This window comes from Eucalyptus grandis, chromosome 1 (assembly GCF_016545825.1).
Source record: "Eucalyptus grandis isolate ANBG69807.140 chromosome 1, ASM1654582v1, whole genome shotgun sequence".
In the NCBI taxonomy this organism is placed as follows: domain Eukaryota; kingdom Viridiplantae; phylum Streptophyta; class Magnoliopsida; order Myrtales; family Myrtaceae; genus Eucalyptus; species Eucalyptus grandis.
The window spans coordinates 41663050-41682850 of record NC_052612.1 but is presented as its reverse complement, the minus strand read 5'-3'; the positions used below and the strand labels follow the sequence as shown (position 1 = coordinate 41682850).

Genomic DNA, 19801 nt, shown 5'->3' with positions numbered 1-19801 from the left:
TGGAATTCAATTGACGATGCTGGACAAAAGATACAGCACTGAAATTTAATTGATGGTATTAAATTTGGATAAAGATACTTGCCGAAATCTAATCAATGACAGGAATTTGACAACTATAGCTAGAGAAACTAAAATGCGATAATGTAAAGATAAAGTAAAGACATTTGATGTGTTGTTCGGGGGTTGTTCTATTGGACGACTAGGGTATTTATAGAGAAACTTGGTAACCATTAAGTAACTGTCAATCTCTTAATCGGCTTCCATCTTTAGGCATGTTTCTTCTATAACCAACTCGCCCTTCTCCTATGTAACTGCCTTGACGGTGTTTTGATGTTTCTTGATTTATCGACACTAGTTCTACAACTAGGTACCTGGACATAAACTGCTTTTCAATCGCACGCTCTCTTGGCGCCTCTTGAAGTATTTTAAAGACTCTAATCAAAGACTTGCCGCTAAAATCGTTCAGGTACCCACTTTAGTCTTCACCATTGTAGTTTGACAACTAGACACATGGCAATCCTTTGCTTCACCGTCGATTTGAGCTCCTATCCATAAGCTTGACGATAACTTGTCATATATCAATACTTTTATGATGCACAGTTTCATTATATTTCTCACCCATGTGCCCGGTACATGACGGTACAACCAACTTTGAGTGTCAATAACAACTTCTCGTCCATGTGCCCGATACATGACAATATAGTCAACTTTGAGTGCCTTCAGAAATGCATGATCATGTCGGATCAAAAGTTCAATATACTTGGAATAAGTTGCTTCTTCTTCTTTTTCCGATAAGGAAAAGGGCAATTGTGTATCCGATGGTTGCTTTGATACTTTCCTAAGTTAGTTTATACACAATGGAAGGATACGGCAGAATGGACGAAGATCGCCACTTCCCTCATTTTTCTCACTTCGTAACGCGCGCACGAGATTTCCCATCATCCGTTTTGGTCAGAGTCGCGTAACATTATAGAAAGTTTTATCCGCATTGCTTTTCTAAGGTTAGAATCTCCCTTTTCGTATTTTCATGTCGAAGAAGCTTCTCTTCAAAGTAATTTCCTAATTAGACGATAGGAAAGATCATCTGTTGGCTGAATTTTCAAAGTGGATCACCTCATTCCCGGTTGTTTCGTGCAAGGTACGAAGCGGGGCATTTCGAGCTATGGAAATTTTGAGGAGTGCCCGGCTGGATCCATTCTTGAAAGGGGAACGAGTTCGATCGTAATGATTTCTTTCTTAGACAAAGAAGGTTCTCAAAAGTGCTAACCCCTAATATAAGGTGCTAACCCATAAAATAACTAAGTGAAAAAAAAAAATAGCATGAGCAAAACGACACGAGAGGTCAGATGAGATGCAATGAAAAAGGTGGAAAGCAACGAGTTCGATTGCTAGGATTTCTTTCTGAATTAGACAATGGTCCTTAAAAGTGCTAACCCCTTAGATAGCTAAGTGGAAAGGCATGAGCGGAACGACACAAGAGGTTAGACGAAACGCAAGGGAAAAGATGGAAAAGGGGTGATCTCCAAGTGCGCACTTGAATTAATTGTAGCAAAGAAAACAACAGTGCGCACTTGCTTTAGTCGGAGAAGGACCTTTGAGCTAAGATGGTATCTATACCTGGCCTAGCTGCAAGGTTGTCATGCCCAAATTCCACGCCGTTACTTTACTAATCAAACCGTCTCGATCGCTGTGGACAATGCAGTAGGAAAAGGGTTTTCCATATGGATCCCTTGGAGAGCAGCGTGACAGAGATGGAAAACCAACTCTACCTTGGCCAACGAGAAATGGGTGAAAGAAAATAACACTAAAGAAGTGAAGTGAAGTGAAGTGAAGTGAAAAAGAGAAACGAAAAGGGCGTAATGTCATATGTATGCACGCTCACAATACGATGATAAAAGAGATAATTATAGAAAAGCATCACCGTCTTTGCTTTGCCGTATCAAATTTCTCGTCACATTTCAAAACCTACTCCCAACTTATAAAAAAGGCTACTTTCTTCTCAACTTAAAAAAAGGTTAGTTTCTCCTCGTATGCACTTCTAAGCAGCATCACGCATGAACGATCGGAAAAGTATTTATCAGCCGGACCTCAATGTAGAGTATTCGGCATGAAAAGTACATCTAAAGATGGTATTTGTAATTTTTTTCAAATGATAAACAAAAGAGAAAAATAGGGATTTGGTTTGTTAACTACTGCTAGAAGAAGAAAAATTACTAAAATAGTCTTAAACATATTGCAATTATATCAATTTGATCCTAAAACCTTTTTTGTTTTGCTTACTCAATTCTAAATCTTTTGCATTTTTATCAATTTAGTCAGCCAATTTTGGTTGGCCAGCACTGATGCAAATTTTTTTTAATAATATCTTATTATTTTCTTTCCTTTTTTTCTTCTTTCTTTTACTTCATAGCATTGCAGGCCACTATGGGGGCAAAAAAGCAAAAGAAGGTACAAAATAAAAAAAAAAAAAAATTAAAAAAATAATAAATAAAAATAAAAATATTATTTAAATTTATCCACATCAGCGTCGGCTGGCATTCACGTCAACACCAGTTAATCATAATTGGCCAGATGGATTAAATCGATACAATTGCAAAAAAATTAAAATTGAATTGACAAAAAAAATTAAGACGAAATTGGTATCGTTACAATAAATTTGATATTTTTTTGGTAATTTTCTTGTTAGAAAGACTATATTAATAACTACCTCTTACCACCATTGGCATTGGCGTGCATGTATTGTGTCCTAACTACTATGATTGTCACTTAATGATGCCAATTCAAAGATTGCTTAGCAAAGTGACCAAGCGACTACCCATTAGCTAAAACGTTTCTATTAAATGAGTAAGAAGAGTTTAGATTATTTCTTTTTTCCCGAGGTTGATACGATATTTTGTCTAAAGCCAATAGGAAACTCTTTTTAGGAGACCTAATGAAACTAGAAAACCACTTAAACGAGGAAAGTTTTCTCTTTGGGGTCAAACTCAAGACATATATTCAACCAGATTAGTTGGACAGGAATGTTAGTGCTTGGACCAAAAATCTTGAGCTCGTGCGAACTCTTCAAAAAACAATCTGACTTGTTCTTGCACGAATTAAAGAGTTAAAAGATAAAATTGCTTGGTAAGATTTTGCATAATTCCTCTACAAACTTGAGAGATTATTTCATGGAGAATTGTGGAAACAATTGTGTGAATTATTAAGCATAATTGGGGTTGGAAAACATTGAAAGTGTTTAAATAACTAAAATATGCTTGTAATCTCCATTATATCGTTTAATTTATAATGAAATCTTCTATTGCTTTTTTGTTGAATGTAGGTTACACTGATTGAACCTATGGTGCCTGTTTTATTTTCCCATTTCATTTATTTATTGTTCAATCGATGTTTTCACAACACTGTAATAGAGTAGGCATCTCTCTCAAACTGGATGAAGTAATCATGGTTCTCTTTCTAGCAAGAATGTTGGAAAAGTAGGAAAAGATAGGACCAAGAATCCTCAATTCCTCGTTGGAATTGAAACTCTCTGCAAGATTGCACTCTTCTTGCACTCCAATATCTCCGACCGCTAAGCGTGGTCAAACCTCATTCAGAGACGCTTTTAAAACAATCGACCGCAGCCTTAGCAAAATCTCACATTATTATATCTAGACAGTAAAGTTTGAGTGCACATATAAAGTTTCAAGACTTGTACTGGATTATGGAACATCATCAATGAATCAAACAAGATATTGAGATTCAAATCTCTGTAAACAATGTAAACGATCTGGAATCCTGATGAACCGTACAAGCGAGCATATTTTTTGGCTCGAGAGGATTCGATTCAAATTCCTAGTATCTTGGTCCTGCTCTGGCTCGCATTGTAAAAGCAATCACGTTTGGTTCGATAAATCATAAACGACGGGCAGAAGTATTTCTATTGCATAAAGAAAGGCATGGAATGTAAGCACCGATCTTTGTAACTGTTTCCATTTTTGTTAATTGTCTGTTCACGTCACGTGCTCAGTCAGTGAGCGTGACCAGACTTACTTGTACCCCTTAGACGTCTGGCCAGACAGAACGAGACAAACCTAGTCTCCCTTTTCGTTTTCGATTCCGCGTTCGTTGTCATTTCCTCTCGTCCGAATTTACAGAAGAAGATACAGAAATGATTACGCCCTTTTCGCCATGTGCGTTCCTCTCAAGTGAAGACATGAAGAAAATACCTATTCCAATATGTTCATTCCGTCGAGGGGCTCTTTTCATTGTAGATTCTAAGGTATAACTTAGGAAGTATCAAAACTCTTTGGAACTTTCATATCATATCGGATACTTTGATACATATTCGACATTTTTCGATACTCGGTCAATAGGTGTTGGAAAATCCGATATCTAATCAACTCTTCTGACACTCTTTAACACGTGAGTCTGAAATTTTGATGTGCGAGTTCAGAATTTTAATGCATGATTTGATAGGCATATGATCAATTTTAAAAAAAATTAATAAATGAGGAGTCAAAATATAAATATGTAAAATAATAAAAAGGAAAAGAAGAAAAACCCAATATTTTCTTCTCTTCTAACTCTCACTTCTTGTAGTATACAATTCACTCCCCAAATTTGTTTTTTTCTCTTCTCTTCCTACACGCTCTGACGTATAAGTCAAGAATGTGCATTGCTTGTTTTTTTCCCCTCCAAGTTTTATGGATTATTAAAATGGAGTTTTATTTATCAAATTAAAATAATGAATAATATTAACAAATGGTAAATTAATGTTTTTTATGTAAATTCATTCTAAGCTATTTTATTATTATTTATTTATTTGTGAATTTGTATCAAATTAATTTGATTAAAATAATTATAAAAATGATAATGTATAATGTATATATAAAAATATATATTTAATATAAAACATGTCTCAACATATCGGAATTCTCTATTTTTTTAATAAATGACGTGTCGGCATTTCGTGTTGTGTTGTGTTGGTGCTACTTAGGATATAACTGGATTGGAATCATTCTTTCATGCCTAACGTTGCATCGTCCAAGACTCTATTGTGCACGCACCAACGGTTAAATAGTTAGAAAGAACAAGTGTGCTTAAAAAGGGTCGGCTCGGCACGATTCTCTTGCCGGCAGCCTTAGTCGTGAAAAAGGGTGTTGCGACGCAATTTTTATCGGGTGATTGGTGAATGTCTTGTGGTTATACCACATCTAGAGCTGCAGCGGCCTAATTCCGAAACATGCGTACAGGTTACGGCACTTCTCGCAACTGTATAGGTCAGAGAGAGCGAGAAAGAGGGAATGAGTTTTGCTCAAACGTTCCTTTTGGGGCCTTAAGAGTCAGATTAAACAGCACGAAACTTCCGCAATGCTTAACGCTAGAGATTAAAGCCTGACGACAGCTCACGGCCATAATCGACCCGATCAAGAAGAGTAACTCTCCTCGGCCTCTTTGGATTGGACTCCTACCGTAGGAGGGCCGAGCCGGGGTGTCAGTTTTCCCTGGATTGCAATTTGCTCATAAGGGTCTCTTCAATTCAGTACTGCTGTGCAATTCTGACCCGCGAAAAGAAAATATTCATTTGGTGGCCTTGGTAACGACAGCTTTCTGGCGATGGAAAGCGGTTTTCAGATAGCTCGAAAAAACCGAATTCACGTGCAATTCGTTCAGGAAAAACTAAAGTTCTAGGTCCCTGGATTTTCGACCGTGCTTAGAACAAAGGGCTCCAAAAGAGCAAATTGCATTGATCTATGAGAATTGACAGAAGTGACAGTAAGAAATGTTGCCCCTCACTGTCAACATTACCACAGGAACAATTAACAAGGCAGTGTCGATGATTAATTTTTAACCGCTCCATCTTTCCGTCCTTGCAAATGCGATGTCAATCCTCCTTTCCGGTATATGCAATGTCATCCATCAAGGATAGTAATTGCCGAACCACGGAGACTCTACGTGTGTCCTGGTTCTCTGCTTGATTTTCTGTTCGATTTCTAGATTGTGTTTCGACATTTGACCCTGACATATCTAGTCCGTAGTGGGAAAGTTCGAGGCGGCACAATCATATCAAAGCATTGTCGGGCCTGATCACGAGCCTCTTGTAGAAATCAGAATAGTGTTGGAAAAAAAAAAAATACAGCACACCACGAGAGAAAAGAGAGAGAGAGAGAGAGAGAGAGAGAGAGAGAGAGTAAGTATGTTTTTGGCATGTTTATCCGTCTCTTTTCCTACGCAACATAAGTCAAATAAGAGCAATATGTGGAGAACAGTAGCCGTCTTGGTCGTGGTGGGTTGAATTTCGAAATGCGAAAGGGTGTCATCATCTGCCTAGCTTCCCAACTAAGCGAAATTATAAAATAAAATAAAAAATTAGATGTGGAGATTGATTTAATCAATTATAAACCAAGCGGTTCCTTAATTAATGTCCACGAAATGGGTAGGCAGGCGCTCGTAGCTGTCTCTAATCTCTTTTCATTTAAAGGGAGATCGCATTGCAAAAAACACACCTGCGACTCCTAATTGAAGACAACTAACCTTTTGTACCGAGATGTGTCGCCCCAAAAGCCATCTTTCTAAGCCTCAAATTGTCGAATTTCGATGACTTCTTTATACTAACTTCTGTTTAATTATAACGGTCGGGGTCATTCTTTAGCGAAGAAGGCCCAGTCCGTGCTTATGACCACAACAGCACCAAGACAGAATCAACTCCATGTTGATTTAATTAGTTAAATCGCCATTAGTGTGATGCGGGTGAGGTAGGAAGTGCAGTGATGTGGATTCCACTAAGATGTTTTAGCTTTGTTCTGTTCTCTTAATTTGGACAAAAGAGAGGCGGAGTCGTTTCTCTTCATGCAGTGTTTTGTTTTGTTCAGTGCAATCTGACGCTAACATCGTTAGAAAGTTTTGTAGCTCAAATATATTTTTTTTCGTTCCCTTCTTTTCTTATATAAAAAAGAAATAGAAAAAGGATGGATGCATATGGTCACGGATATGATGTAATCTTTTTAGAGGTTTTATGGTTTATGTTTCAATGAGTTCGTTTTGGGAATGTGAATCTGCTTTTACTAGGTGTTTGTGATATATATATACAGCCCAAAATGTATTAACGTTAAATTTGAGTGAAGGCAAGAATCAGGTTATACACCTAAGGTCAACCTCGATCTGGAGCTCTTCCGGCCTAACTTTGACTTGATATGTGTAATATTTGGTCTCCATCCGAAATTTACTTGGGGTTACTTCAATCGAAATAAGAATATGAGCACCTCAATCTACTTGAGCTAAGAGCCGGAGTGGTTACAAATTAATTAGCTCGTGCAAATACTAATGTTTTATCGTTCAATATTTCAAGTTTCATGGTAACACTAACTTTTAAGTCATTTTAATTCTAGTGACATTTATTTTAAGTGTTTGAATTTCGACTTCTTTTATTTTGGACGTACTTATCCTTTGATTTCTTTTAGTTTTTGCTTCCATCTGCTTTAATTTCAAGCACAATTTCTTTAATTTCACTTTAAGCACTTCACTTTTCCTCGTCGTTTAGATCGAAGTGGCTATTTTGTTTTGTGCAGGTTTGATCACTTTGCGATCGAGCTGCAACCAGAGAGCAAGCTTTTCGACTTGTTTTTTACTATTCACCTATCTGTCAGATCTGCCTGGATCGATTTCCACCCACCACTTCACATATAGTAATCACTCATGTCTAATTGGATTATGATTAAAAAAGACACATCAGATATGTGGACATACGAGGTTATTGAATGGTCGTCCTAAAGAAAGGACAGTCCACATCTTGGCAAAATTTTCTCGACCACATACGTATTATCCCATGAAACAGGTTAAAGGAGGCGTCCGCGTCATTAAATAGTTGCAATCTGCCCAAATTCAAAAGGCACTTTTGGGTTTTTTATTTTTGGAGGGGGATGGTGGGGTGTTGGGTTGGTGCGGAGTGAATGCGTTGGAAATTCGACTCGCCCAATGACGAGGGTTGATTGGCGAAGAAGGAAGGCTCCTCAGTTGATTCCGAAACGAAAAGTATATCCCGTCGTCGTCTATTTTATTTTTCAACGTTACTTTATTCCTTAGTTTTACCTAATAAAGAAACCATGGTAATGCCCTCAATTATATCAATGAGAGCGCTTCTTAGTTTAGGATTCGTCTGCCACGTTGAAGTAAATGGGTGACGGTGGATTCTCCACTTAGTCCATTTCGATAATTAGTCCACTTCCTGACCTTCGTTGCGATCTTCATGATTTTCGTGCCTTGGTTTTGTTTATCTCTAAATGGAAGCTTAACTTCACAACAATTCGCGCTAATTTAATTTAACTTTTTGCTAATCTATGCATGGCCATTCGTCTTCACCCACATATGACCCGAGATAGTAGTGCTCAAAAAGTAGGAAGACAAAATGAAGATGGCAAACAAAACATCATCACAAGCATTATTTACCCTAAAGTAGCTAGCTAGATTGCGACATTGAGGGAAACCGAGTCGGTGTTGTAGATTTTTCTGAGGTCCATTGATAATGAGAAAATAAATATCGGACATCCGAATTTTTCGTTTACTAATTCTCATAAATAATTTCAAATTACCTCGTTTAAGTGTATTGGATAAAGCGCTTCATCCACAAAGTGACGAAGGTATACCCTACCTAAAGTTTTTCCAAGTGCCTAAGTGGAAGATGCTGCAACTTGAACACAGAACCTGCCCCATCCCGATCAAATGTTTAACAACTCATCTAGCAAAGATAAATGTTACGATTACCAGCTCGAGTCCTGGCGAGACATGTACGGAAAATGAGAAAACCCTGCCACAATTTGGTCAGACGAAACCACCCTTTGCCCTTTCTTTCTGTATGTTTCTACATTTCGAAGCTCCATTCATAGCGAGCAAGCACAAACACAGAAAGGATAAAGAAGCAACTCATCATCAACTTTACTACTATAAGCTTTTCACGTCTCACGTCTCTTCGCTTGCTTTTGGTGGTGTATCTCTATGTCCCATTTCATCAATACAAACAGAAAAGGTTCGCAACTTCAAACATTTTGTACTTCCCACTTCATTGGGGGGATTCGATCAAAGTCTTTCTGTCGCATTCCCGTAATATCCCCGAACTATGATCCTTTCTTCTTTTTTCCACACCGATATAAAGCTTGGCTTGCAATCAAAAGGCAGAAGCATCACGAATAAGATAAGTTTTAGGTTGTTCTTGTCTTGCGCAGCACGATTGGCCACATCTTTAGTTTGGCGGAAAAGAAGGGGGGGCCAAGAGCAACACCATCTCGATCGATCGGTCGATCACGCTGCTAAAGACTTGACACAGTTTCCAAAGGATTGAACCCTTTTGACCAGAAAAAGCTTTTCTGGATGAGACGCGAAAGACGAAAGGTGCTGTTTGATGGATCAATCATAGATGCCATCTTTATATCAAGAAATGGGCGTTTTCGTAAAGCCGGAAGATCCATCATTCATAAAGTATATGAAAGCTACATTTCTTTTTAAACTCCTGAACAGATGGCGATACCTGTGTGATCAGGTTTCTTCAGAAGACGAACCACTACTGCATTATTTCAGTGACGAATCGATCTTGTGAAAAATGAGGGAGATGGGTGTTTCTGGTCATTTTTCCGGGAAACTGCCGGCTCAAAAGGAGAAAGGAGAGAAAGACGTGGTAAAAGAACGGTGTATATTCTTGCTAATCCATTCTGAGGCAATGAACGATGAGGAATTAGCCAAATGCATGCGTGAACGTTCCTTCAAAGTGTCTGAAAAGGACAAGCTTCGCACGAGAGCTTTGCAATAGTGGTCCTTCAGGAGAAAGAACTTTTTAAATTTCTCATAATGAAATTAAAAAGGCTTTCTACTTTTCAATGTTGATCAAAATATCTTTTTCTTTTGTTTGGTACTTGAGAAAGTGAGTACATTAGAAATTGTGTGTTAATCAAGTATATTGACATGCCACATTTTAAGAGGTTACGCAACTAATCTACTCTAACTGGATAAAAAAATTGGATTACCAACTATCCTCTAAGTTACTTTTTGATCTATTTCTCCTTTAATTATCAACTCTTGTCATCTTTTTACCGACTTTTATTGACCTTGCTTAATTATGTATTAAATTCACCAACTTTATTATGTAATAAACTTTTCTCCAATTAAGTTTCTAACTAGTTGCAGGTTACCAATTCGTATTTGAGTTACTTATTGATATTTATTTGTTTCTCTAGTTTGCCAACTTTTTTATTGGTTACTTAATCAGGAATAAAGTTGGTAAATCACCAAATGAAAGTAATTTTGTGTAATAGTTAGTAAAATTAAAGTGCAAGTAACAAATTAAAAAAAAAAAAAAAAAGGTTTTGTAAATGATAAGAGTTGGTAATACAAAATTAATTGGTAATTTAGCGTATTGAAATTTGTTATCATTCTAATTTAGGGGTTGGGAACTTCTAAAAGGAATTGATAAATTTAATGGGCTAGTAAGCAAGACAAAAGAAAAGATTGCTGACTTAATAGATAATTCAATAAATTTGGCAAAAGAAAAAACTAATAAACAATAGGATGTGGCTGTACCACATAAGACCGTCGACATTCACGCCAGCGATTTCTAACCAAAATTAGTTAGAAATACTATATTGACAAATTATCAAAGGGTATAAGACTAATATCAAATTAAAAAATTTAGAATTGAATTGGTATTTATATAATAAGTTTTGATAATTTTTCCATCTAAATTAAGACCAAAAGGGAACACTTCAACTTTGGCTATCTGTCGATCAATCTTGACCTAACCCCAACTTCACCCAAGAAAAGACAAAGCAAGAATTGAATTAAAAATGTGCACCCATTACAAGTGTCTGGAAAAATTTGGGAGCTCCTTCCTAGACACTATGTCCCATTTCCACACAAGGCCACCAGCAGGTCCAGGCAGCCTCACTTTCACTTTCTCAGTGGAAATCTCCCACTAGTTACTTTATCAAACCCTCGTGCAACTTGTTAAATTATTCCGTGATGAACCTTCCTATCATGCGGTGCGATGATGTTACATCACTGAAAAATTTCAAAACATCCTCATAAAATTTTACATGGATATCAATTAAAGAGGCACAACTCTCGAAATCCAAAGAAATATTTGATAAGTTTTGTTAACATTGCCTCAATTGGTCATACAAATGAGATAACCACATTATCTCTAGGACATTTTTCTCGTATTTGCAGCTCACATAAGAAACCGAGATAAACACAGGGAGGAGTCGATGATTCGCTTTGCCAATGTATATCCAGGAATTGCCTAGGAAAATTCAAACACAAGACAGTCTCCTTGAAAGAGGACCCATGCCATTGCTGTTCAAGGCGCTCTTCCAAACGATGATCTCACGACCCTTTTTTCCGCTTTTTATCTCCCGTTGCTATTCACGTTCGTTCGTAGGACACTGTCCGAACGCTGTTTCAGAGAACAACAATGCCCCCACTCTTCGAATGTCCCCCAAATATCCACTTCGTGTCCAGCGATCGTTGGGGCATTCGTATCCGGACACGAGAGGATGCCCCCCTCGATCATGGATCGCTGGGACACGAACGACAATGATGAGGGGCGAAGAAAGATCTTTGCATTCGTGACCAAGGAGAAGACAACTGTCGCGAGCGAGGGCCGATCCGACGTCGTGTGTGACGCTATGGTGTCGGTATGATTGGGGATGATTAGGAGCCCATTGGCTACGCCGTGCTCCACTTGGCTACAATGGGTCGAACTGTTTTCTGGGACTGTTGTTCGCCTTTTGTGACGTGAGGCAGAAAAGAAGAAAGCGCTTCTCGGCCATGGAGATATGTCTCACTTGGTTTTCTTTTCTTCTTCTTTCTTTCGATTTTGCCACTTATTTTTATTTTTTTGAATTGACGACCACTTAGATCTTAACTTATCTCGGGAATTGATTGGCTTTCATCGTTGCTGGATTTCATCGTTGCCGATATGTCTATATCGACTGGCAAGTTCAGCAAATTAGGGTTTTATACGATACACCTAGGGTGAGCATGGTCCGGCTTGGGCCAATCCATCCCTTAACCCTAGGACTAACCCACATAGTACCGATCCTCAATTTTTGGGACCGAGAACCGACCCTATTGAGATTGGGACCGAGAACCAAACCGACCCAATGGGTTCAGTCTGGTTCCAAGGTCAACCTGGGATCAACCGATAATTTTTTACTTAATTTTTTGTACTCTTTAAAAAAGTAATTGAGGATCGGACTGATTCAATGGATTCGATCCAGTTCCAGGATTAACCCTAGATCAACTAATATTTTTTTATTTCATTTTTTGTACTTCTTGAAAGGGCAACCGAGAACTGGATCGACCTAATGGGTTTGATGACAAGCGATGTCAGTTAAGAAAGGCAAGCAGTAAGGGTCGAGTGGGGTGAGCGTCAAACATAGTGAGTATCGAGTGTCAAGTGGAGAGCAGCCAAGCTAGTATCGAGCGGCGAGCGGCATAGGTAACCCAAAGCAAGCAAGGCAAGTGTCGAGTGGTGAGCAGAGAAGTTTTTTTTTTTTTTTTCGATTTTGGCAAATTAAAGACTAAGATGACAAATAAAACAAAAGAGAACGAGTACTAAAGGAAGATACCGTAAAGAGTTATTTATGCCATTTTGGATGCTGTGAGGACTCCTCGTAAAAACATTTTTCCCATTCGTAAATTATGACTATTGACTCCGTAAAAGACATTAAAAATCTAAGTTATTAAAGAATAATATAAAATTGCTTGAACTCCTTACTAAAGAGTTGTTTAATGTTGTTAACGCTGTTTATTTTAAGGTTTTCTCTATATAAAAAAATTATAAATAATATATTATATATATATAATCGGGGTTAATCCGGTCGGACCAACCTTGAACTCCCATGACCGAAGACTAACTCGCACAGTGTTGGTCCAAGAATTCTAGGATCAAGGACCAATCCAATCTCCCTAGGAACTGGACCAGGACCGGTAGGGTTGGGCCGATCCATGATCCCTGGATTGATGCTCACCCCTAAATACACCTTTTCAAATTTGCAAAAAATATTATAAGCGCAATTTATGAGAAAAACACATCACATATTGATTATACTCCTTAGATGGAAAGAAAACATGGGATTTATTGGAACGATATTAAAGTGGAGTGGTTTATTGAGTTTATGCAGTGTTAAATCGTTAATATACCTACGTTGCCTATAATTAATTATTTTTGGAAATCGCATACTTGAAGACGAACCTTTCGTTTTTTTTCTTTTTTTCTTTTTTATACTTTTGGTCATCACATTCTTCCGTGGAGTATACGTACGATATACGAGATGCTTCTCAGCTTGGCTCTTGGATAATGCGACAGATGACCCCGCTCAAAAGCAGCGGAAATTGACATCAGCACAGCAACTGGCGAGCGCATGCGATTCCATTGCAATTCCAAAAGTCTCATAATTGGCACAAACATAAAGCAGAGGTTCTCTAGCTTTCGATCTTTCTTTATTAGAAGAAAGGAGAACAAAACGCAACGCGAAAACGGGAAGGGCTTTGATGGGTGGGGCTCTTCATCGTCATAGAAATGGATATATTGGGGATGCCGATTGGACATAGTCTGCATGTGAACTTGCCACGCTGTTCATCGAAGTAACTTAACATGTTCACCCAACATGTTCTCAAACTGTTGAGAGATTCTTGTCCTTTTCTGCGAACATCTGGATGGTATAACCTTCTTTGAATATCAGAAGTTGATTTGACATTCAATTGAATTCGTACTCGACATAGAATGACTCAGATCGATCAATGTAAGCTCGTTTTTTATGTATCTCAGGCTATTCAAAATATTTCTTATTCATAACAAGTACATAAGGTTTTCCATATTCCACCCAGATAAACAAAGGAGAAAGAAGGAGGCTGCGACAAGCTCGAGTGTCGCGATAAGAGATGAGAAATGAAGCAATATGAAGGTCGTGAATCTAGAAGCACATGTTGATTTCATCCTTATCTAGGCATATCGCCGGATGCTACATCGCTAGATTCTCAATACCCAAAAAGAGGTTTAGAAGAGTTTGGGGTAGATAACGATTCGATTTCCTACTGAAATGCATCATCACATTTTGAGGATACAAAACAGGGTTGGGACGTGATGATTGCCCCTTTGTTCTTCTGTGATTACGTGATCGTGGGCCATTTCCTTAGTCGGATCGGATCTTAGAAGTGCACCATATATTCTCCATCTTTATGACTATATTTTATCTACATAAAGAGCCTATGACAAATGAAGCGGATAAAGAATATAAGTTGGCATATGGTATCGAATATTTCGTAATGCCTACCTAGGTGGGCTCGAATACTACAAAAAAAAAAAGAAGTGCCCTAAAACATAGCCACATGATTCAAATATAGTATTCAAATTCGAATTAGGGTTTGTAACTATTAAGGTAGTCCTTCGTTTGCTGTATCTCAACTATTCCTAAAATATGAGGAATAGATAGGTTTTATGTCAGATTTTCGAAGTTCGACAATTTTCTAGTTGGTGTTGACAATTCGATTTACAATTTCCAACCAAAACGTATTTGCAAATATGGTGAGAAACATATGAAAATATAAATAGATAAGCAAATATAAGTTGAGAATTTCACCAGTAAAGCCGCACTTAGTTCGAAGAGGTTAAGAGCGGTTTCGTTTCATCTCAAAGTTTGGCCTGAATATTCCTCCAGCACTTCTTGCTATGACATAAAATACTTGATCAGCTTCGTCTCATCACATGTGCAGAATATGGCCTAGCTAGTCGCAATGGCCTATGAAATAAACTAATTGATTTCCTTTTAAAAATGTATATTCTTTTAAAAATTCTTTCATATCTCGAAAGTACTTGCATTAAAAAGAGACAAACAAATCACGAAAAAAGAGAAGACGCTCGTAGAACAGCTAACACAAAATAATATCATAATCATACTTTGTTTTATTTATTTCTTTTGGGCAAGCAATATTACTTTATTCATACTCACGTTGATCATAATAGTTATTTTAAGAACTAATTGTAACAAAGTAGATTGCCGATTCTCTTCCCAAATTATCAAACTATAAGAATCTCCGGTTGGCATTAAACAATCATGTTCTTGGGTTACTAACAGTGTAAGCATAGATGCTAAAGTATATCACGTCACTTGTCTACAAGGTTTATATACTTTTTATAGACATGTTGTCTCCCTTCTCCTATGAGTTTGAGTTTTGAGATAAATTTAAAATTATCAACATGATTATATGAAACCAAAAAGGCAAATAAGTTCCTGATAGCATTATGCGCAGCTTGGTTCTTCTCTCCAATTTTGTCACTTGAAAACCATGGGGATTTATCCCCATTAATTTATAATGAGAATCAATTCTCATAGAGGAATACATACCTCAAAACCTCTATTAAGTCTAATCTTACCCAACACGTTGTCTACAAGTACAGGAACAGCTTTTCAATTCCCTTTCCATTTCTCCACTCGAAAAACATGCGAATAATTAAAGGTCAGTGCAAAACGAGATGAAAAGCTCTTCTTACTACACGATGCTTGATTTGATATGGCATCCAAACTCCATTTCATCTTACAGAAAATATAGACAAACAATTTCCAGGGCCACATCTAGAACAAGTTCTATCGTCATCGAAGGATGTCAACCCGCCTCGATGACTGTGCATAGTGCTCGTGCCACGGCAAGAAGAACAACAAGAGAGATGCTTGTAAAAGTGCACACGATCGACTTATAAAAACTACGGATTCTCATTATGTCAGGTGCCGCTAATTGACAAGTCTGAGATTCTTAGCAGGCTAGTTAAAGATAATATGTCTTCAAGTTCGAGTGACTCTGTTCTGGGGTTTGCCACGTAATTTACTCAGCTAATGAGGACATTTCTGATTGGAACCAGAGCTAGAACTTGATTTTGAAAGTCCTTTCTTGATACTTCAAAATGAGAGATCACAAATCATTTTTCATTTCTTCTCTGTGAAAACAAAACTGTATTTTCAATAATAATTTTTTTTAATTTCTCCCTTGGAGACTAGCATTGCTCTTTTTTCTTCATAACCCAAGTGGACGAGAAAAAGGATCAGCTACTTGGAACCCCTTGAAACAGCCTGTCAGGTTCGCAGAGGTGGCTCGAACCCAAAATCATTTGTAGGATTTGAACAAATGACCTCCAGATCCTGAACTGAAAATCTATCCAAACCTCCGATCGACATGTTTATCCTATGAGTGCATGGTCGTCCTTTCTTATTCCCTTGGGACATAAGTGGAGTTAATGACTCCTAAATGATTTAAAAAATATAAGTGATATATCAAACCGCCGCGTAGTCGACGTGATGGGGCCACCCCACCAAATTATGTAACTCTTTTCCTCTTCTTGCATTAGCGAAGCACCACCATGCCCTCTCCCTTTCATTTCCTTCATTTTTATTATTATTTTGTTTTCCTCGTCACCTCACATAAGAAAAAAAATATCCTATAGGTTAAACCCTAACTAGTGAATCCCATGTCACTCACTCACTCTCTCTCTCTCTCTCTCTCTCTCTCTCTCTCTCTCTCTCTCTCTCTCTCTCTCTCTCTCATGAGCAAGCATTATTGAACGTTATACTAAATTGAATGTGGACCATTGAATCTTGTGAGATTTCGTGGTTCTTAAATGAAGGGAAAATTTAATATTTAAATAATATTCTAACACTCCGAAGTGAAAAATATTACATTAGGAAAGAACTTAGGACTTCTTATTCTGATACCATACAAAATTTTGTAAGATTATTGTCAACTATTCTAAAAGTTTAAGTTATTAGATAAAAACATGGTTTAATATTTTTATACTCTAATAAATCTGATTGTTTTAACATGAATCTCATCGGATTTAATTGTTCAGATTCATTTTAGTACATATATTATAGTCACTCCATGATTATTTTGTTCATTTCTCTCACTCTCTGTCTCAAAAGAATATTCGAACAAGAAATGCAAGAGAAACGAACACTCACCCGCGAGGCCACCACCCTAGAGCTCCTGTAGTGGATAAAGAGCCTAACCCCGAAGGCCTATAAATACCCCACTCCTTCCAGCAATCTGTACTTAGGAGACAAGCACAAAGTACTCTTTGAAGTGTTTCTTCCTCTTGCATCCTCATCATACCCCTTCTCTCACTTTCGCCTTCTCTCCTATTCCTAGTTCCTTAAGGCAACCTTGGAAATGGAGGGAAAAGCAGGAAGGTGGAGCGACTTCATGCAGAGGGCGAGGCCCTACATCGCGATGATGTCACTGCAGTTCGGCTATGCGGGCATGAACATCATCACCAAGGTATCCCTCAACCGTGGCATGAGCCACTACGTCCTCGTCGTCTACCGGCATGCCTTTGCCACCGTCGTCATCGCCCCGTTCGCCCTCATCCTTGAGAGGTACTTATATCTAATGAGTGACGGACCAATTGGTCCCGACTTCTGTTAGCTCCATACGAGAGAGATCAGAGGAACGAAGAGCGTGTGGGATTAACTCATCTGGTATGATTTGCAGGAAGGTGAGGCCGAAGATGACATTCCTCGTGTTCATGCAAATCTTTGTGCTGGGCCTTCTTGGGTATGTACTAATGAAAAACCCTGCAGCTTTTATTTTCTCGACTCGCCTTGAAAGAAGATCTTTCATATGTTAATTCCTATATTTATTTTCTTCTTCTGCGGTACTCAGGCCGGTGATCGATCAGAACCTTTACTACGCGGGTCTGAAATTCACATCCCCAACCTTCTCATGCGCCATGAGCAACATGCTCCCCGCGATGACTTTCGTCATGGCGGCTCTCTTCAGGTACTGCATTACAGACCGATATGCTAAGCGGTGTGCCGAGTTTTTTTAGCGGGACTCTCTTTTTTAAAGTGATGTACTCTTCTTGAGAATTCGACGATATGCTTATACTCTTTCGTTTGTGATAGGATGGAGAAGGTGGACATGAAGAAAGTAAGGTGCGTGGCGAAGGTGGTGGGGACAGTGGTGACGGTGGGCGGCGCCATGCTAATGACGCTATACAAGGGAAATGTCCTCACCTTCCCATGGTCCGCTCACCTCCACGGCCACGCCACGAATGGCTCAGAGGCACCTGAGTCCGCCGACCAGGACTGGGTGAAGGGCTCCATCTTCCTCATCATCGCCACTTTCGCTTGGGCCTCCTTCTTCATCCTCCAGGTAACTTAACACAAATACACAAATTCTTATATCTAGCCAACCACTCGTGTTTGTTTCCATCAATTTCGCTTATTATTCAAACCTTGAAATTACAGGCAGTGACCTTGAAGAGATACCCAGCACATCTTTCACTGACGGCAATGGTGGTGTTCATGGGCACGCTTCAGTCCATCGCTGTGACGTTCGTGGTGGAGCACAAGGCTTCCGTCTGGTCCATTGGCTTCGACATGAACCTTCTCGCCGCCGCCTATGCTGTAAGGGGAAATTTACTTGAAAAGAAATATCAACAGCACAACTTAAGTCTATATCATGACCGATATTCGTTGCATGTCGAACAGGGGATAGTGTCATCGAGCCTCGCGTACTATGTTCAAGGGCTGGTCATGAAGAAAAGAGGCCCGGTCTTCGTCACCGCTTTCAGCCCCCTGATGATGATCATCGTGGCCATCATGGGCTCCTTCATCCTCGCCGAGAAGATCTACCTCGGAGGGTAAATTCCTCTCGCCGCCCTTTCAAAAGTTTTCTTTCTAACATCGTCCCAATCGACGAAGATGCAGAAACAGGGGGACCAGGATTGAACGCCTTTTTCTTGGCTTTTTTTTCTCTCGCATAAATTTTGATCACGTCATTTATCAATAGGGTCACTATACTATATGTGATAAGCATTAATATATAGTCGTTTGATATGTGGTACAGGGTTCTTGGTTCGGTCCTGATAGTGGTCGGGCTCTACTCGGTTTTGTGGGGCAAGTACAAGGAGTACCAGGAGAAGGAGGCAGAGGAGATCCCTGAGCCAGTCAAGGACCATCAGAACGGCCACACACACGACCTCGAAGCCGCTAACGACGACAACCACCTCAAGATGCAGAACCTTGGCTCCTCAGCAGCAGCGGCAGTGCCAGTGACCGTTACAGGCCCGACCATTCAGCCTCCGTTGGTCGCCATGATGGCCCCGAGGCCCAACTGATCTCCCACACTTTTGACACATTGAGAGACAACTGAAGAGTTTAGTAATGAATGAGAATAAGAGGATGAGGGAAGAGGAAGGAGGGGCCTTTTTGTGCTTTCATCTCTTCTTCTTCTTCTTCTTCTTCTTCTTCTTTTTTATTTTTGTGTTTTTTATTTTTTATTTTGAGATGACTGACGACGAGCCTTTTGCTCTCTGTAACACCATGGTCAACACGAAAATCTGATAATGCAAACTCCATTTTGTTCGATATCTTCTTTTGTTTTTTCTTTGTTGAGATAAATGATTTTGCATTTGGCTATGTGTCTTTGGCGATACATAATTTCGAGAATCTCCTGGGCACACGTGTCGGAATTGCTGAATTCGATGCAGATTCCACTCAGAAGTCTAGTGACTGACTTATAGATTCCCATTAGAAACCCTTGGTTGGGCCAGCTACTGATCGAATCTTCATTTCATTTAGCATCTCATTTACTAATTTGATGCTTTCTTTGCTCCTATAATTTGAAAAAAGAAAGAAAAAAGAGAGAATAAAGTCCTCCACATTGGTGCAGTTGGCTAAGATATCGAGAGAGATTTTCACCTCTGAATTGGGAGGTCACCCATTTGAATCTCACCAATGACGTACAAACAACTTGATAATAGGCTCGCATGCACAAGTCAAAG

At 38.9% G+C, this 19801-nt stretch overlaps 1 protein-coding gene across 1 annotated transcript; it reads left to right on the top strand.

The window, feature by feature from the left end:
• The first annotated feature begins 17071 nt into the window (after positions 1-17071).
• LOC104443760 (WAT1-related protein At5g07050) lies at positions 17072-19387 on the top strand. The gene is made up of 7 exons (XM_010057289.3): positions 17072-17390; positions 17506-17568; positions 17677-17793; positions 17919-18168; positions 18264-18422; positions 18507-18658; positions 18865-19387. Exons 1-7 carry the CDS (start codon positions 17185-17187, stop codon positions 19133-19135), a joined length of 1218 nt encoding a protein of 405 aa, XP_010055591.1. The 5' UTR covers positions 17072-17184; the 3' UTR covers positions 19136-19387.
• Positions 19388-19801: the final 414 nt, after the last annotated feature.

Coding starts and splice junctions, on each gene's coding strand:
- LOC104443760 (XM_010057289.3), top strand. CDS start 17,185: ATGGAGGGAAAAGCAGGAAGGTGGAGCGACTTCATGCAGAGGGCGAGG. Junction 17,391..17,505: donor TTCGCCCTCATCCTTGAGAG/GTACTTATATCT, acceptor TATGATTTGCAG/GAAGGTGAGGCCGAAGATGA. Junction 18,659..18,864: donor GAGAAGATCTACCTCGGAGG/GTAAATTCCTCT, acceptor TATGTGGTACAG/GGTTCTTGGTTCGGTCCTGA.